We start from the raw sequence: 18,398 nt of genomic DNA, 5'->3' as shown, positions 1-18,398 counted from the left end.
ATCATATGGTAGTCCGGCTCCTTCTATATGACTTCGAATTTCACTTTTGACTGAACGGGTCCTACTGATAAATTCGGATTGACATACCCATATGTGCTAGTCTGGTTTCCTTCAAAGTCTGTCATTGTGGTAGCTGTCGTACGATCTTGCATTAGCGGACCTTGGCTGTCCTGAGAGTCTTGAGGGTAATCACATTCGAAGACGCTCCTGCGTCGATAAGGGTCTCTTGAACTCTGAATCCTTGATGCGTGCGGTAACATGTAGGGCACGGTTGTGACCTTCCTCTGGTTGATTGCAGCAAACGTCTCCTCCCGCTGATTCTTCGAGAGGTGTAAAAGTTCGCATAAACTTTCCACTAGAGAAGCCGCTTCCTGATCCACCGACCTCTGGTTCCTAGTGAAACTATTGACTTGAGGAGGATCATTGTGAGGATCAGTCCCCAGTGTAGGAGTCTCCATGACAGGACCGCTCATATCTGATGTCATCTTGATGAGGAGGTATCGTTTATCGCTTCTTTGATCAGGTCCATGTAGGCCCGCGCCGCTGAAGTACCAGCTCCGGTGCGTTGAATACATTCCTTGTTGGCTCCAGGGGATGTATTGGCTCTTGTGGCAACCGATCAGTTAATATCTTGAGAAAAGTGAGTACCTCTTTCTGAGTTGCAGTCATGTCCGTTTGTGCCTTAGCAAGGACTTCTTGTCTCTCCATCAAATCCACCATAGTAATAGGGGGTTGTCCTCCTCTGGCTCCTCCGGCCCCTCGCCCTGAGGCAGGAGTGGTAGTTGCCTTGGTGACGGACGGAGGTTTTATACTCGATGAGACGCCGGGATTTGCAGCTGCTCTGGCTCTGGTGATAGGAGGCGTCACACCCAATGGAATATCTCCTCCTGCTCCGCTGGTGCTGGTGGTAGAGGACGTAATTCCACGAGATACATTGATTGCATTGACAGGTAACACCACCAATCGGGATATCAACGCCGAGAGTGTTGTCGGCGCTGGCTCCGTCGGGATTGGTTGCTGATTCATACCTAAGATCCGCCATTTTGCAATATGAACAAATTGAAATGAAATTGAGAATTGATTTTGGAACCGAGGGATTAATCTCCCACTGTGGTCGCCAATTGTTTATGGGTGAAAACTATTTCTGCCGGTTTTGGTAATTTGGGGTGTGTGGATGAGAAATGAATCTAAACCCTAAACAAATGCACTGCACGGGAGTGCTTTTGATTCGAGAAATCAATCTGTATAATTCTGGCCTAAACCAAGAAATGGCCGTTCCAGACTTGCTTCGGTCACAAAGTGAATGAGATGGGGTTGATCTTAGGGAGGGAAGCGAAGAAGGTGTTTAGATTATGAAGGTGTTGGCTATGTATGACTTGTATCAGAAAGCTGGTCTGGCTTGCAGAATGTAAGCTATCAGTTCTGGTGTTGGAATACGTTGTATCCACACTTGATTTCTGTTTTCGTCGTCTTCTTTGGAAATAGGGAGGAGAACCTATTTATACAATTCATTGAGCCTAAACCACGTCTCTCATGGGAAGTGGAGGAAGTGGAGGGATGGAGTAGTGGAGTTGTGTACTAGTGTCACACGACCAGTCTTGACCACTTCTCCCATCATCACTAACCGTTCATGTCTTCCTGACACGTTCTTGTGATGGCACGTTGCACGCTGCACGCTGTAAACCGCCAGACCAATACCCCAGTATGTATCCCCCAGTTTACGACATGCTTGATATCTCGAATGTGTGGATTTGGGACCCACAGAAAGTAGCATGTGATGCTAGATTAAATAACTAAGTTATTTAGGAAGTCGATATTTATGAAATATCGTGTGTATTCTATGCAGGTAATGCATCGAATATATTCAGCATGTATGAAGCATCGCTGTTTTAAGGCTTAACGGAGTAAGTCACGAATTTAAGCATCTTAAAATAACATCACGTCCAGCCATTTTCGAGTGATCGTTTGGAGGCTATACAAGCAAGCCCTGATTTGGCCGATCACCCCATGTGGAAGAGTGGTGGATGGTGATCGTGGTGATGCCTCACTGGTTGTTTAACTCCTGTCTTAGGCTGTCCGTCCAAGCTGGCGAAGTTGGACGAACGAGATGACTTGCGACCCACATCTGCGACCGTTGGATTAGGTTAAGGAGGTGCGCAAGTACCTTCTTTCAGCTTGGTCGAATCCATGCATGGGAGATATTTTTGGTAAGACCGACCGGGCTTGCGTGTAGACGGCTTGCCGGTGTACACGTTCGTACCTCACTGTCCCACGGAGATGTGACCTAAGCCACTCGATTTGTCCGGCAAAGTTGAGTGGTCGAAATCGGTTTACAATTGGAACCGCGCGACCATGCCTAGTTTGGGCGCACGAATCTAGCCATGGTCGGCCTTGGCCGATTGGTCACGCATGTAGACGGGCCCACAGCGATTGTGTTGACATGCTTGGGACCCTTTGAGTCTACATCTACACCCTCCATATATGCCTGCGAATATAGATGGTCGCGACTGATTTACGACACATGTGATATGCCTCAAACCCTAATTAGGGTTTCATGTCCACGCTACTTTGGTTGGACGAATTGGCAAGCTACGCTCCTCTTTTGGGGAGGCCGACCATGTGGGGCCCATATTGGGCCGGTAGTGAACATGCCAATACCTGCCTGACGGCTATGGGTCTGATCTAAGCCATCCAAACATGTTGGTGAGGTTGGAAGGTCGTGATCAATTTAAGACATTTAGTGGAATTTCCTGCGACCCTTAAAGCATCACGCCGGCCGAACTTTGGGCGAGCGTTTGCTTCTCCCTGGCTAGGTCGTGAGGTGGTCGATTATGCAGGCGTGAAGGGGGCCCGCCGGTGTGCAGGACAACGCTTGTCCAACCGGCCATGGGACGATCTATGTCGTCCAACCATGCCGGTGAAATTGGACGGCCGCGATCTGTTTTAGACCGACATTGGAAGTCTTGTGCGTACATGTTTTCCAAGCTGCTCCATACCAGCCCAACCATCCTACTCTAGGCTGGTGTTCGGTGGTTGTTTGGGAGGCGTGGTATGTATTCGACCGACCAGGGCATAAATGGGCCCGCTGGTGGTCATTAAGATGGTAGCCTGCTCCTGCTAAGGATCGTTTAGGCTGGTTAAATCATGCGGCCAACTTGCGTGGTCGTGATGTTTCTGAGACTGTCAGTCCAGATTCAAATATGCTCAATCGGGATAGTATAACACACCGAGAGATGTATGCTCAATAGGGCTAGTATAACACACCGAGAGAGGTGGGCTCAATCGGGCTAGTATAACACACCGAGAGATGTTGCCTGTACGGGTATTTCGTGCATGCCTCACTATTAACACTTGGAGATTCGTGTTACTCTGCTGAGAGCAACACTCAGTCGTCATGACACACTAATAATGAGAGTTCTGCGGGAACAACACAGAAAGTACAAGGCTAGTCATGCATTAATTAATAATGTTGTAAATTCACATGGTATATGGGATTGTTGTTACACGCTCCAACCTGGATGAATTTTGTGTATTTAATTCATAGAATACAGGGATTGTTGCCACATGCTCCATTCTAGGTGAATTATTAAAGTGAAGAAGTATTCATCACTTATCAGTGGCTTTATCCTTTGGAGGATTTCAGCGTATAAATTTGATTTTACAATTTTATCCCTGAACTAAAATCCACCATCAACACCTATTTACTTGATAGTAATCCTATTGTGTTTGGTTAAGTCTGAACCTCTTATCAAGTAAACGTACTTCGTTGTTGTATTGTCTCGATCTCGTATCCATAGACGATCACACGAAGTGTGACCCGATTAGTTGTATTGTCTCGACTCAGTCCATAGACAATCACTTTCGGAGAAAGGACTTATAGGTGGAAAAGTTTTAGATTGAGGTATATTTGGGTACCCTCATCTTTTCAAAAGGAATGGCATAAGATTTATATCGAGCGATATTTTTATTTAGGAAAAATTGGAGAAAGAAGAGAAGACGTGAAGAAGAATGATTAAAAATGTGGTATTTGTAGGTGGGATAGGTCGCCTGTTCGAAATATTCTTTATATCGAGCGATATAGGCAAAATCTCCAGCGATAAAGACTGCCGTTGGTACTATAGTCAAGATCGCTCGATAGCATCTTCATCAACCGGTTTCCCATAGTGACACGGATGGTTTCCATGCCACCTGGCATAAAAAATGTAAAAATCAGTTAGTATACATAGGAACCGCCTTATATGATGCCATAACTCCAATATATATATACAATCACTTTTTAAGATTGTATCTTCAGTACATCTTATTGTTTTGTATTCTTAGGCTTTTTGCATGTCTTCAATAACGGGTGATTGTTAAAGAGGACGGAGTTAGGGTTTATAGGTGTTTAAGGTGTTAGAGCATTGCTCGGTCGAACTCGCAAGTGTTGCTATCTCAAGCTTGTTTTTCAAGTAAAGTTGCCAAAACTATAAGTCTTGATTTCTAGTCTACTTATATCTAAGTCTCGTATTAGGATAGTAACTGTAGTTGAGCTTTAGACTCCATGGCGTTCATCGAATGAAGATGAAGAACTACTCAAGGGAACTTGCAGAACTTCATCAACAAAAGGTATGTGGAGACTTGAACTTATCTATCACTCAAAAGTCTATCTACTCTATCTCCTATTTGAGACAAAAGTCTTTGCTATGCAGACTTTAATTATGCACATTTGCTATTTCGAGCCGAGTTTATCTCGCTTATCTATTTCTCGAAATATGTGTTGGTAAGCTTTCGCTTTAGCCAAGTTCATCTTTACTCGTGACGAAAGTCATATTGATTATTTCAATAGCTTGAAAATCGCTTTGATGCTTATAGTTTGTGGGTAACAACTATTTTGACATCCTCTAAGAAAGTTTCAATGATTGAAATAAGAGTTTAGAACAAGTAACCATGTTTGGATATAAACATAGTGTGTTCTCACATTTGTGTAAAAGTCCAAAATCGGGAACCTAAAATATGCGTACCCGTACGCGTACTGGCGTTTGTTGGAAATCCGGGTAAGTATGCACATCCCGTACGCATACTGGCGAAAGTTTCACGTCCGTGAATTTCTGCTGGAGTTTGGAAGTTAAAAACAAACTCAATCCGTATAATTAAGTATGCGTACCCGTTTGTATACTTAAGCAGGTTACTTTCTAAAATCGGTTTGTTCATGAACTAAAACATTTATATAATAAAGAATTTAATCTTTGCAAACCGTGGCTATAATGTTCATGAATTGATTCGAGTGAATCAAAATTGATTTTGCTTCGATTGTGTTTTGTATACTTCTATGAGATCTAAGCAATTGAACAACTCTATAACTAGTTTCATTTGAGTCATTTGAACTAGTTATGGTAAAGATAAATAAGGTTGATATGAAAGTGCTCATATGGCAAACCATTGATTAATTATTGTTGAACCGACTAAGTATACATGTTTAGGTACAATTACTCAAACCTAAATGAAGATACATTTCATTTGTGTATAACAAGCTAAGTTCGATATAACGATTGGAAGATATTAGCTTGAATCTAATCAGGTTTTCATCTAAGGTGAATATTGAATGCTTTGTTACCAAGGTAACTTAGATTGCAAACCCTGATTTGAAATCTATATAAAGGAGAACTCTAGCAACTGGGAAACCTAATCCCCACACCTCCTGTGTGATACTAGTTTCATAAGCTAGAGTCGATTCTCCTTTAACCCTAGGTTTTCACGAAACCCTGTAGGTTAACGACTTAAAGACTTCATTGGGATTGTGAAGCCAGACCCAACTATTTTCTCAGTAGTTGCGTGATCTGATCTTGTTGTTTTCTATCGTGATTGAGTAAAATCGTAAGATTGGCTTGAGATTTATATCTCCGAAAGGCAAGATTGAAAAGTAGTCACAAACATGTTCGTCTCATCGTTTGTGATTCCACAATATCTTGTTTCGTTAATCGATTAAGATTATTGTGAGGTGATTGATAATACTAGGTTGTTCTTCGAGAATATAAGTCTGGGTTATCAATTTGTTCCTATTCACCTTAATTTATCAAAAGACGGAACAAAAACTCATAGGTATATATGTGGAAGATAGATTTATCTATTCAATAGACATTTCTGTGTGGTACAGATTTTTTTATCAAGTTTTCGACTTTGGGTCGCAGCAACTCTTAGTTGTGGGTGAGATCAGCTAAGGGAATCAAGTGCGCAGAATCCGTCGTGGTTCAAGAGGCGTAAGGAACGCGACTGTACCTTGATCAGTGTGAGATTGATTAGGGCTCAACTACATTCCAGACCGAAGTTAGCTTTATAGTAGTCTAGTGTCTGTAGCGGCTTAATATAGTGTAATGTTCAAATCTGGACTAGGTCCCGGGGTTTTTCTGCATTTGCGGTTTCCTCGTTAACAAAACTTCTGGTGTCTATGTTATTTCTTTTCCGCATTATATTTTGTTATATAATTTAAATATCACAGGTTGTGCGTTGTATCGATCAATTGGTAAATCCAACCTTTGGTTGTTGATTGGAATTGATTGATCCTTGAACATTGGGCTTTGGTACCGTTCAAGTTATTTCTCTTATATTCAATCAGGCTCGCAAATTCTTATTTGTTCGATTGCGGATTAAATTGAGAAGTTGCGATATAACTCTTTGATATACTTTTTTTATGATTGAGTCTAATTGTCTAGTTGATTCACTTGAAAGTATATTGGAGTTAGTCCATACATATTTCTAAGTGAAATATTGGGTGAGGTTGTTAGACCCCCGCTTTTTCAATTGGTATCAGAGCATGCAAACACGTTTAAGACCTCATAAGTCTGTGTTTGTAGCGATCTGACTCTATGGACATAAATGTTATCTCAATAAACGTACCACCAGTCTTCGATGGCTCGAATTACTTATGGTGGAAGATTGCGATGCGTTCCTTTCTTCAAGCGCGTGATTTTCAATCATGGGTTTACGTTGTTCATGGCTATAATCCTCCGGTTGTTACAATAGGCACTGTAACTGTTCCAAAGGATATAGGTGATTATGATGCTGCCGAAATTCTTGCTGCAAAGCAAAATTCTGATGGATTAAATAATGAAATCATCCATGCCATTACCCCAGATCTTTAGCACCATGTGACTACGTGCACTCAGTCTAAAGATGCTTGGGATATCTTAGAAACCGTATTTGAAGGGAATACCTGTGAAAAAGAAGCTAGGCTTCAAAACCTAAATTATGATTGGTAAAACCTTCGTGTGGCAGATGAAGATTCATTTGATGAGTTTAATCACAAAGTGTCTGAAATTGTTAATGCATCTTTTGCATTGGGTAAGACTATTCCTGAAAAGGACATTGTGATGAAAATTCTCAGATCACTGCCATCTAGATACGATCCTAAGAAACACGCCATCGTTGAAGGAAATAACCTTGATGTGCTTTCCAGAAATACTCTTGTTGGGAAGTTAAAGATCTTTGATCATGGGCATATATCCAAATCGGGAAAGGATATTGCTTTCAAGGCACAAAACAACACTAAATTACTCGATAAAAGTAAAAGTGTTGGCATCTCTGATGATGATCTTTCTGAGACCTATTCTTCAGATGAAGATCTTGACAAGTTAGTCTCATTGATCACAAGACAGTGTAGAGATCTTCTTTTGAAGAGAAGTAAACGGTTCAATAGAGACAAACCCAAGTCATCAGTTAAACCTCATAATCGTGGTCCTCCTAAAAACAGGGATACTGACGATACTGATGACGAGGATATGCCACAGTGCTTCAAGTGTAAAGGTTTTGGTCATTTTGCAAATGAGTGTCCAAATCGTAGAAAGTACACTGGAAACAAAGGTATTGCTGCAACTCTTGATGAAATGTCTGACCATTATGATTCTAATGAAGACGAAAAATCAAATGTTGCACTCTTCTGTGAAAATGCTGATTTTGGTAATTGTAGCAATACGTTCATCAATCTCGATATTCTTCCAGAAGAAACTTCAACCACATTGGAGGATAAAATGGATTTGTCTTTGCTCTCTGGAAATTTTTTTTATAATTTTGCAGGTTCCACCGTGTGTCTAGCATCCTGCACAGCTGTGATGTATGAACCTTCCTCCAGATTGACATGTTCTTATTGTACACTCAGAGGTCATGAGTTATCAAATTGTTTCAAGTAAAAACATAAGATAAGATATGTCAACAAACTTCAACGAAGAGCAGATCGATTAGCTAACAAGATCAAACTTGTTCAGGAATTGACCGAGGTATGTAATCTTATCTCCTCTTCAAGGAAGTTAATTTCCAAAATTGAGTCTAGACCATTAAGAAAAAGATTTCGGTCTAAACAGTCTGGGAACAGAGAACTATGAATTCCATTCAAGAAAGGTATGGTGGACAGATTTTTGTTCACCCCAGCACAATGTAATTGTGTTGGTTAAGTGTCTTGTCTCACGCGCCTGGTTCAAAAGAGACAAGAGTTGGCACTCCACAGGCTTTAGAAAAAATGTTCTTTCTTGGTTTTGTTGTTGATTTGTTTTTACTATTTTGGAATTCTTCCATCTTTTCATATCTAATTGATATTGAAATGACTCTTCTCTGTTCTATCAATTAAAGTGGGTTAAAATAGACAATTCTACCTTTTTTTAGGGTATGAGGTGTGCGTACGTGAATCCTTTAACTGTATAAAGGTTCTGTAACCCTACATTCCTTTTTCCTTCTGTAAGAAACTCTTTTATCACAAGTTTTCTTGTAGAGCTTGTTCTGAGAAATTCCTCTCACAAACCCATATTGTTATGGAGACTCCAAGCATCATAACTTATGATGGAAAAGATGTTAATATGATTGTTAATCCATCAATCATGAAGGAAAAATACAATCCTCCTTTTTACTCAAATTTGAAAAGAAAAAGGAGGAATGTGAGAAAACCAAGGGTTGTCCCTTCAAATCTTCAGAAATTTTCTGGTGTTCTTAAAGAATTGAAGGAATTAAGAAAGGAAGTGCAGCAAATAAAGGCTTGTGTGTTTAGGACTCTTGAAATTCAGAAGGCCCTGATTCAGCATCAGTCAAGAAGGTTTGTTGATATCAACTCCTATCTTCATGAACCTTATGTCCCAATGGATGTTGACAACAAGGAGTTCGGGGACGATAATTTTTTTTTCAAAGGTCTTAATGTCTAGGAAACTTCTTATGAGAATTTATTCTTATATTTTAAGAAGGATAACTAGGGTTTGAAATAACAATTATTGCGAGTACACATAACTATTTCTAACGATTTTCATCTTGCAATGTTTTTAGATTTATTTATTTAAATTCTAAAGTTTATTTGGAAGATGATTTTGCAGTATTAATCTTTATGGTTTTACATATCGCAACTTGTTATGGGATATGTGTGTTTGCGTCCGTGAACTATGATTGTCCTGTACTTGGTGAAAAGTTAACTCTATCATATGTCGGTATGAAAGTATTGATAAAAGATATAATGAACTTTTGACAAACAAAAGTTAAGCCTATTATGTGATTATGTAAATATTGATGGAAGATAGGATGAACTTTTGTTTACAAAGATTAAGTTTATTATATGTCATTGTGCAAATAGTGATGAAAAATAGAATGAATCTTTGTTTATTCCGCAGTATTGGTCTTTCCCTGATCCATATCTTTATGAAAATACTCTGCGGCTCCGTAAATTCTCTTATGTGAGCATTTCCGATTAAATTAATCATGGGTTCTCTCATGGTTAATTTAATTGAGATTTTTGGATACAAAATTCATGTGATTTGTTAATGTCCAAAGAAATCCTTCTTTTCTTGTAAAAGTAAGGTCGCTCTTGTTGTTCTTTCGGGAATGACATTTTATGGGGGAGAGTTCTTAATTGAACTTGTGCTTAATTGCCAAATCTTTGTGGGGAGTGCGGATGTGGAATATTATAGGGGTTGTCTTGTATCTTTATAAACTCCTTGATGAATGCATTTAGTTTCGGTTATATGATTGCATCTCAAAAAGTTGATATGTGCTTTTCTTTTGGTCATGAAGTATCTCTATGGATATTTCATTAGGATCCCACTAATTTTCGTACCTTTGCCAATTTTATTGACAAAAAGGGGGAGAATTAATGTGTAGTTCACACTACAAATACATATGGTTTTCGGATCATTATCTAAGGGAGAGTGGTTTTCATGTGAGATGAAGTATTGACTAAGGGGGAGTGATACATATCACCATAGTATTGTTGTCGAAGTTGTGATACAAATGAACTTTGATGTTGTGTAATAATACTATGACACTGTATAATAATGATTGACAGCTATTGTTTTCTCATTGTTATAGCTACGGATCTTCAACAACTATGATGCTGAGTTGAACACATTCAGAATCATTGGAGTACTTGGAAGTGACGAAGATTTCGAGTAATGTTGAGGAACCAAGGAGATCAAGCATTTGGATGAGAAGCTACGAAGTTTATTTATTTTGTATTCCATGTGTATTGGTAGTTTTGTCACTAAAATTGACAAACGGGGAGATTGTTATAGCATTGCTCGGTCGAACTCGCAAGCGTTGCTATCTCAAGCTTGTTTGTCAAGTTTAGTTGCCAAAACTATAAGTCTTGATTTCTAGTCTACTTATAGCTAAGTCTGGGATTAGGATAATAAGTGTAGTTGAGCTTTAGACTCCACGACGTTCATCGAATGAAGACGAAGAACTACTCAAGGGAACTTGCAGAACTTCGTCAACAAAAGGTATGTAGAGACTTGAACTTATCTATCACTCAAAAGTCTATATACTCTATCTCCTATTTGAGACAAAAGTCGTATTGCTATATAGACTTCAATTATACACATTTGCTATTTCGAGCCGAGTTTATCTCGCTTATCTATTTCTCGAAATATGTGTTGGTAATCTTTCGCTTTAGCCCAATTTCATCTTTACTCGTGACGAATGTCACATTGTTTATTTCAATAACTTGAAAATCGCTTTGATGCTTATAGTTTGTGGATAACAACTATTTTGACATCCTCTAAGAAAGTTTCAATGATTGAAATAAGAGTTTAGAAAAAGTAACCATGTTTGGATATAGACATAGTGTGTTCTCACATTTGTGTAAAAGTCCAAAACTGGGAACCTAAAGTATGCGTACCCCTAGGCGTACTGGTGGTTGTTGGAAATCCGGGTAAGGGTACGCATACTAGCAGAAGTTTCACGTCCGTGAATTTCTACTGGAGTTTGGAAGTTAAAAACAAACTCAATCCGGCTACTTAAGTATGCGTACCCGTTAGCATACTTAAGCAGGTTACTTTCTAAAATCGGTTTGTTCATGAACTAAAACATTTATATAATAAGGAATGCAATCTTTGCAAACTGTGGCTATAATGTTCATGAATTGATTCGAGTGAATCAAAATCGATTTTGCTTTGATTGTGTCTTGTATACTTCTATGAGATCTAAGCAATTGAACAACTATCTAACTAGTTTCATTTGAGTCATTTGAACTAGTTATGGTAAAGATGAATAAGGTTGATATAAAAGTGATCATATAGCTAACCATTGATTAACTATTGTTGAACCGACTAAGTGTACACGTTTAGGTACGGTTACTCAAACCTAAATGAAGATACATTTCATTTGTGTATAACAAGCTAAGTTCGATCTAACAGTTGAAAGATATTAGCTTGAATCTAATCAGGTTTTCATCTGACGGTGAATATTGAATGCTTTGTTACCAAGGTAACTTAGATTGCAAACCCTGATTTGAAATCTATATAAAGGAGAACTCTACCAACTGGAAAACCTAATCCCCACACCTCCTGTGTGATACTAGTTGCATAATCTAGAGTCGATTCTCCTTTAACCTTAGGTTTTTCACGAAACCCTGTAGATTAACGACTTAAAGAATCCATTGGGATTGTGAAGCCAGACACAACTATTTTCTCTGTAGTTGCGTGATTTGATCTTGCTGTTCTCTATCGTGATTGAGTACAATCGTAAGATTGGCTTGAGATTTATATCTCCGATAGGCAAGATTGAAAAGTAGTCACAAACATCTTCGTCTCATCGTTTGTGATTCCACAATATCTTGTTTTTTTATTCGATTCAGATTATTGTGAGGTGATTGATAATACTAGGTTGTTCTTCGGGAATATAAGTCCGGGTTATCAATTGGTTCATGTTCACCTTGATTTATCAAAAGACGGAACAAAAACTCCTAGGTATATCTGTGGGAGACAGATTTATCTATTCAATAGACTTTTCTGTGTGATACAAATTTGTTTATCAAGTCTTCGAATTTGGGTCGTAGCAACTCTTAGTTGTGGGTGAGATCATCTAAGGGAATCAAGTGCGCAGAATCCGGCGTGGTTCAAGAGGCATAAGGAACGCGACTGTACCTTGATCAGTGTGAGATTGATTAGGGCTCAACTACATTCCAGACCGAAGTTAGCTTTGTAGTAGTCTAGTGTCTGTAGCGGCTTAATACAGTGTGGTGTTCAAATCTGGACTAGGTCCCGGGGTTTTTCTGCATTTGCGGTTTCCTCGTTAACAAAACTTCTGGTGTCTGTGTTATTTCTTTTCCGCATTATATTTTGTTATATAATTGAAATATCACAGGTTGTGTGTTGTATCGATCAATTGGTAAATCCAACCTTTGGTTGTTGATTGAAATTGATTGATCCTTGAACATTAATCTTTGGTACCGTTCAAGTTATTTCTCTTATATTCAATCAGGCTCGCAAATTCGTATTTGTTTGATTGCGGATTGATTGAGAAGTTGAGATATAACTCTTTGATATACTTTTCTTAAGATTGAGTCTAACTGTCTAGTTGATTCTCTTGAAAGTATATTGGAATTAGTCCATACAGATTGCTAAGCAAAATATTCGGTGAGGTTGTTAGACCCTCGCTTTTTCAAAAGGTGCTTTACCATAGCTTGTGATTGATTTTTGTTGAGTACAAGGAATGAAAAATAGTGTAAGATTTTGGGCACAATATTATCATCATTTTATCGCAACTGTTTATTTTTTCCATCGCAACCCGTCATTTAGAGGTCACTATAATCATGACATGTGTCGATTTTTTGTATTATTGAAAGTAAAGGTAAAGTCCATGCAAGGTTTGTAAGTAGGGGTAACATCAATATGTAATATTTATAAGCAGGGATAATGTCGAAATACCATGTAAGATTAAATTAGTACATTTTCTTAAATTTTGTAAGCATGCTGCATGCACATGGCACAGTATAGTTAACTGTGGAAATGGATGGAAAATCCAAAAATCCAAACTAGGGGTAAAATCAATATAAAATGTCGAAAGAGGAGTAACTCTGAGTTGTCTTTACCAACTAGGGGCAAAGTCAAAATGCCCATATTAATTATCCAGTCTTTCCAACAAAATCTTTTTTTGCAAAGAAGGTGTGCATTTTTGATCTAGCTTTTTCGAGAGAGAAGTGAGAACAACTCTGGTAAAGTTGCAGGACATAAGTATATGATCAGTAGAATCTGTGCACTGAGGCCACATATAGCACAAACTGAACCATATCCCCCAATTTGTCTCAGAATCCTATGACCTATCACTTGGTATACATTGTCACACTTCCAGCATTTCCTTCTTTTTTTCTTGTTTCATAACTGGACCGTCTTTACCGTACTGTTTTCCTACATTTTCTTTTGGCAAAAAGCGGAAGGTCAACAAGCACAGCCGTTTTGCAATCCTTGACCATGCTCAACAAATTGGATCAGGTAGCAGAACCCATAAGCTGTTGGGTGGATTCATACAAGAAGAGTTGTTGAAATAGTTCTGGTTTGGAGAAGGGCACCCTCAGGAGGTCGAATAAAAAAATCAAGCACACCTTAACTCCGAGGTACTTGGTCTACTTTACTTCCGGACATTCAGCATTGAGAAGACTAAGCAAAACGTGGAAAGAGTAAGAAAGGTAACACAATAACAAATGCATCTTATAAAATCCTTGATGAGCAAATGTTCTGTAAAATTTAAAAAAGCAGGGTAATCCCATCAAGTTCTGAACCATGACCAGTTAGGGCACCCATTTTGACCACAATTTCTACTAAAAACGGAATATAACAATGCACAGAATTGACAGTTGAACACTACACTCCAGATTTAAGTGTACTTGATTGCTCTTGCATTGGCGTATTTCCTAGACGGATCATGTTGGTTTTACATACATACATACACCCCCCCCCCCCCCCCCCCCCCCCCCCCCCCCCCGGTGAATCGAGTCACGGTAAGTTGGTTCCTCCCAGACCAGATTACTCATCCAAGCATCCCTCGTGGAATAAATCTAGGCCACACATGTATTTTTGCAGCCTTACAAATCAGGAATGGCAGTTGAGGAAGGGAAGAACCTCATGAGGAAGCTTGCGAGTGACCATATGTAGATAATTCCAAGGAACTGAAGGACATTTAGAAGCGTTGCCAGAGAACTGTTTATGGCCAAGTTATGTGAGGTTGCTTCAGCCCCTCTAACAGTGAAAGAAAGGGCTGTCACCAGTTGTGCTGCTCTATTAAGTTGGTGGAGTCTATATACCTGCAAAGTTGACAAATAAGATAAAGTACATTAGGGTCGCTATTTTTCAACATACATGGTTGGAGGAAGGCACTGGCAATGACATGAAGTGTGGGGAGGCACTATAACAATCAAGCACATTAAAATGACCATATCTTTTGTTTTGTGTTTTCTTGGTCAGTGTATAGCATGTGGCATTGAGCTCTAGGGTAAGCAATACGACCACTCATCCAATTCAATTAAGAGTGTGTGTCTGACCTTACTATAGAAGGACTATGTAGTGTTTGGTATGCACCAAGGGTAGCCGAACTTTTTTTCTACAGTCTGTATTCTAGACAGAACCAAATCTATGTTAAGGAACTGCATTTATTACGAAGAAAAGTTATAGGAAGTTCAAATGAAACAAAAATGCCGAGAGTAATGCATGGCATGAAATCTATGCATTGGAAAGAAACAGATGATAACCATATGCCAATTGTTGATACACGACTAATCAGTGTATAATTAATCGATAACAAGAATTTCTTTTCTTTTCCTTGTGTGAAAGTACCTATGAATTTATTGGTAAAAAGTGTATCCCTTGACTTGGAATTTTACCTGAAAGATAAAGGGAATGACAGGCCAGGAGGGTGATTTGAGATATCTGGCGTACTGCTCAAAAGCAAACTGCACAACAATCCCAACTAGAAACGGGGCAAGAGTGGCCGAAGCTGCAGGACCAGTCCATGGCCAGACCAAGCCCATTGTCACCATTGGGATTATCAGGCTGAGTGCCAATGCAGTAACAGAAGAAATGCGATGCACTAACTGAGTCCGGTTATTGCTTTTAAGAGAGGATTTTAGTCCGAGAGGTCTATGTGAATGATGAATTAGCAGAAGAAATACAGCAACTCCACAGTAGAAGAGAGCTTCTGTGAAAAACAGTATGAGGAAATCTGCGAATAAAGAGCACAAAAATGGATGAGAAGAAAAATACATCCACTATCAAAGATCCTTGGTGCTTTAAACTTTCTGGAAAAAAAATTAAGTAGAAATATTACTGAGGAATGGTTACCTGTCAAAAGGGAGTCCTCGAATATACTAGAAAGAATTCTCCTCAAGTACAATGATGGAACAATGAAGGAAGCAACAAGGACAGTGGGACCGATAAAAGAAAGCAAGTTCGACCGGCGCTTGATGGGAGGAGGCTCCACAATTATCTCGACTTCCTTACTAAGACGGGGACGACCAGAAAATGAGATAAAACCTGGTTTTCCTTCAGATCCTTCAACATTGAGTACCGAACTGCTCCCAGGAATATTGTCCTCGGCATTTAATTGTAGATTTTCCTCATCTGAAGCATGTGTCCTGAGCTCACTATTTAATGCAAGATCTTCAGAACTAGCAAGCACAATGAATTGCTTTTGTAGGTATCCCTTTGCCCTGTGCCTTCCATGAGTAAACTTAATTGGCTCACCTCCTTGTAGTACAATAACATATAAACCAACAAAATTTGAGCAAACTACTCATATAGCTAATCGTACAACATAGTTAGGATTGCCAAAGTTTAACATAAACGTATGGTATAAACAAACTGACTAAACACAAAACCATGCTACACTTATGTAGTTATAACTTACAACTGACAAGTACTATCCAATACAAAATGAAGCATACCTTTGAGGCTAGTCACTCGTTGCTGATCATGTCGTTGTCTATCAAATAACCGCGACGACAAAGTAAGCTGAAGATTGAACAAAAGGTTACAAACTTGACTGGAATAAACAATTACCAAATACAATACTTAGGTTAGGTGCTTATATAGAACATCTATAAGGAAAAAAATCTTGAACTCATACTAAAAACCCAATGACTTATTGTACCAATTATTCAATCATACAAAATATCAAACATGTTAAAAGCGATAAGAAGTTCTCATGAATACAAACATACACATACCTTTGAGCTTCTCCTGAGATGATTGGAAGAAGAGAAAGAAGAAGTGGCAAGTCGAGATATAGAAGAAGACCCAATTGATACTGACATTTTTCAGGAAAACCAAATTTCCAAGTACAATTCTCGAGAGACAAAACTACTGCTTCAGAATCAATTTTGAACAAAAACCATTTGCTTTTAAGAAGACTAATGGATGCCCACGGAAGGGTTTTGTGACTTGATGACTGAATCGCTAGTATAAGAAACCTCAGGTTTTGTCATTCTGTGGGAGGGGTTTTGTGTTTGTAGTTCTCTTGAGAAACAAACAAAAACCTAACTCTACTTGAAATATTCCCTACTGCATTATAAACAAATAATACTGGTTATTTTTTTTATTTTTTATTTTTCCTTGTATTATTGGATAACGATTATTACATGAAACTAGTTGGAAGCATAACAAGCTAAGCTCCAACGACATACTACTACATTAAATTAATTGAACAGGTTGTTGTGCTAGCCTACCAACGAGCCTCATGGATAACCTAGCCAAAGAAGCCGAAGCGGATGGGGGCTGAGATTGTGTCATAAGGGGGCAAACTAACTCTACCTTGCATGTTAATTTCTGCAATATTACGCCATTGCGGGCTCGAACCTGGGACCTCCTGGAACGCATGAAACTTTGGGGAACGAGGATGACCAGCTGAGCTAGGTGCCCGTTAAAATCATCTTTAATGAAGATTATGTTGAAGATCTCGTCGTCGAATAATTCAAAGATGAAAATTCAAGTAAAAAATTCTGTCGTCGGAGACAAAAAAAAATGAAGATTTCTTCAACATAAAGCACCACTAGTGATCTAAAAACCCAACCAAGTAATTAGACGGTCATTAAAATCTTGATAAACCTCTTGAAAAGACGAGATAAAACCACCAAAAGAGTGGACAAATCTCACCAAATGGTAAGAGAAAAAAATAAAAACCTACATAAAAGGAATGAACAAGACGAAACCAAGTAAATTGAGTGAATATCCCGCTCAGATCCGACCCAAAAGGGACCAGATCTGAGCAATATGGGTTGCCCGTCGGTTTTCTTTTTTTCTGTCCTGTAGAAGGACTATAAGAGAGTAGAGAGAATGCTTCTCAAAATTATATATGTTGAATCCGTTGGATTATCATGGCATTATCATTACTAACACAATGGGATTTTTTTAATTTACTAAGTCAAAAAATTTATTGACAACAAAGGATATTTATAAAAGAATACTATAAAAAGAAGTTAATATGACCCTGATGAAAAAACTCGCAACATCAAATGAATCTAAAATAAGAGATTTCATGGATGTCAATGCGATTGGGAAGAACTGAGTTGCCAATAAAATTCTGAACCTTTCTATTTCGTAAATTAGCTGCATACTTCGCAAAATATCTGCAGCAAAATTCACATCTCTTAAAATATATTTGAAAACAATAATCATTTAAGTTTTGTTCACCTTACAAACACACGCAAAAGGTATGGGATACCACTAATAGCATAAGAGTGTGAAGTGTATGCTTGTGAGTGTGTGAAATGTCAGTGAGTCTATATGCCAAGTGCATGTGTAAATGTAAGAGAGTCGAGAGTTCCTATATAGCCGAGAGTTACCATTGTTCTATGACCAATATTTGTATTGTCAATCTATTGTTTAAATATGAAATGACAAGGGTACCAAGTACATCGCAATCTTTTCGATATCAACCTATAAGTCATATACCTTGCGTGAACTAATATAGACACAGAGTGTCAAGAAGATAACAACCACAAGGTACACACTTGGTATATAGTTACTAGAACCTTAAGTATATGGATCAACACAAGTGTTTGGGATTAATGTACAGTGTATTTACTTTTAATTATAATTAAAACAATAATTATAATTGCCGAAGTAAAAGTAAAGACACAACAAGATTTAGTTAACGAGGAAACCGCAAATGTAGAAAAAATAAGGCAC

The 18,398-nt window shown here is 38.6% G+C and overlaps 1 protein-coding gene across 1 annotated transcript; it reads right to left on the bottom strand.

The window, feature by feature from the left end:
• Window positions 1–14,203: 14,203 nt before the first annotated feature.
• Window positions 14,204–16,735, bottom strand: LOC113300122. Its single transcript, XM_026549307.1, has 5 exons — window positions 16,439–16,735; window positions 16,157–16,223; window positions 15,555–15,959; window positions 15,098–15,435; window positions 14,204–14,521 (listed from the first exon to the last, which is right to left on the bottom strand). The coding sequence occupies exons 1-5, from the start codon at window positions 16,523–16,525 to the stop codon at window positions 14,303–14,305; spliced, it is 1,116 nt and encodes a 371-aa protein (XP_026405092.1). The 5' UTR covers window positions 16,526–16,735; the 3' UTR covers window positions 14,204–14,302.
• Window positions 16,736–18,398: the final 1,663 nt, after the last annotated feature.

Source organism: Papaver somniferum, chromosome 7, assembly GCF_003573695.1.
Source record: "Papaver somniferum cultivar HN1 chromosome 7, ASM357369v1, whole genome shotgun sequence".
Taxonomy (NCBI): domain Eukaryota; kingdom Viridiplantae; phylum Streptophyta; class Magnoliopsida; order Ranunculales; family Papaveraceae; genus Papaver; species Papaver somniferum.
The sequence above is the reverse complement of the archived record's forward strand: the minus strand, read 5'-3'. Positions and strand labels throughout refer to the sequence as shown.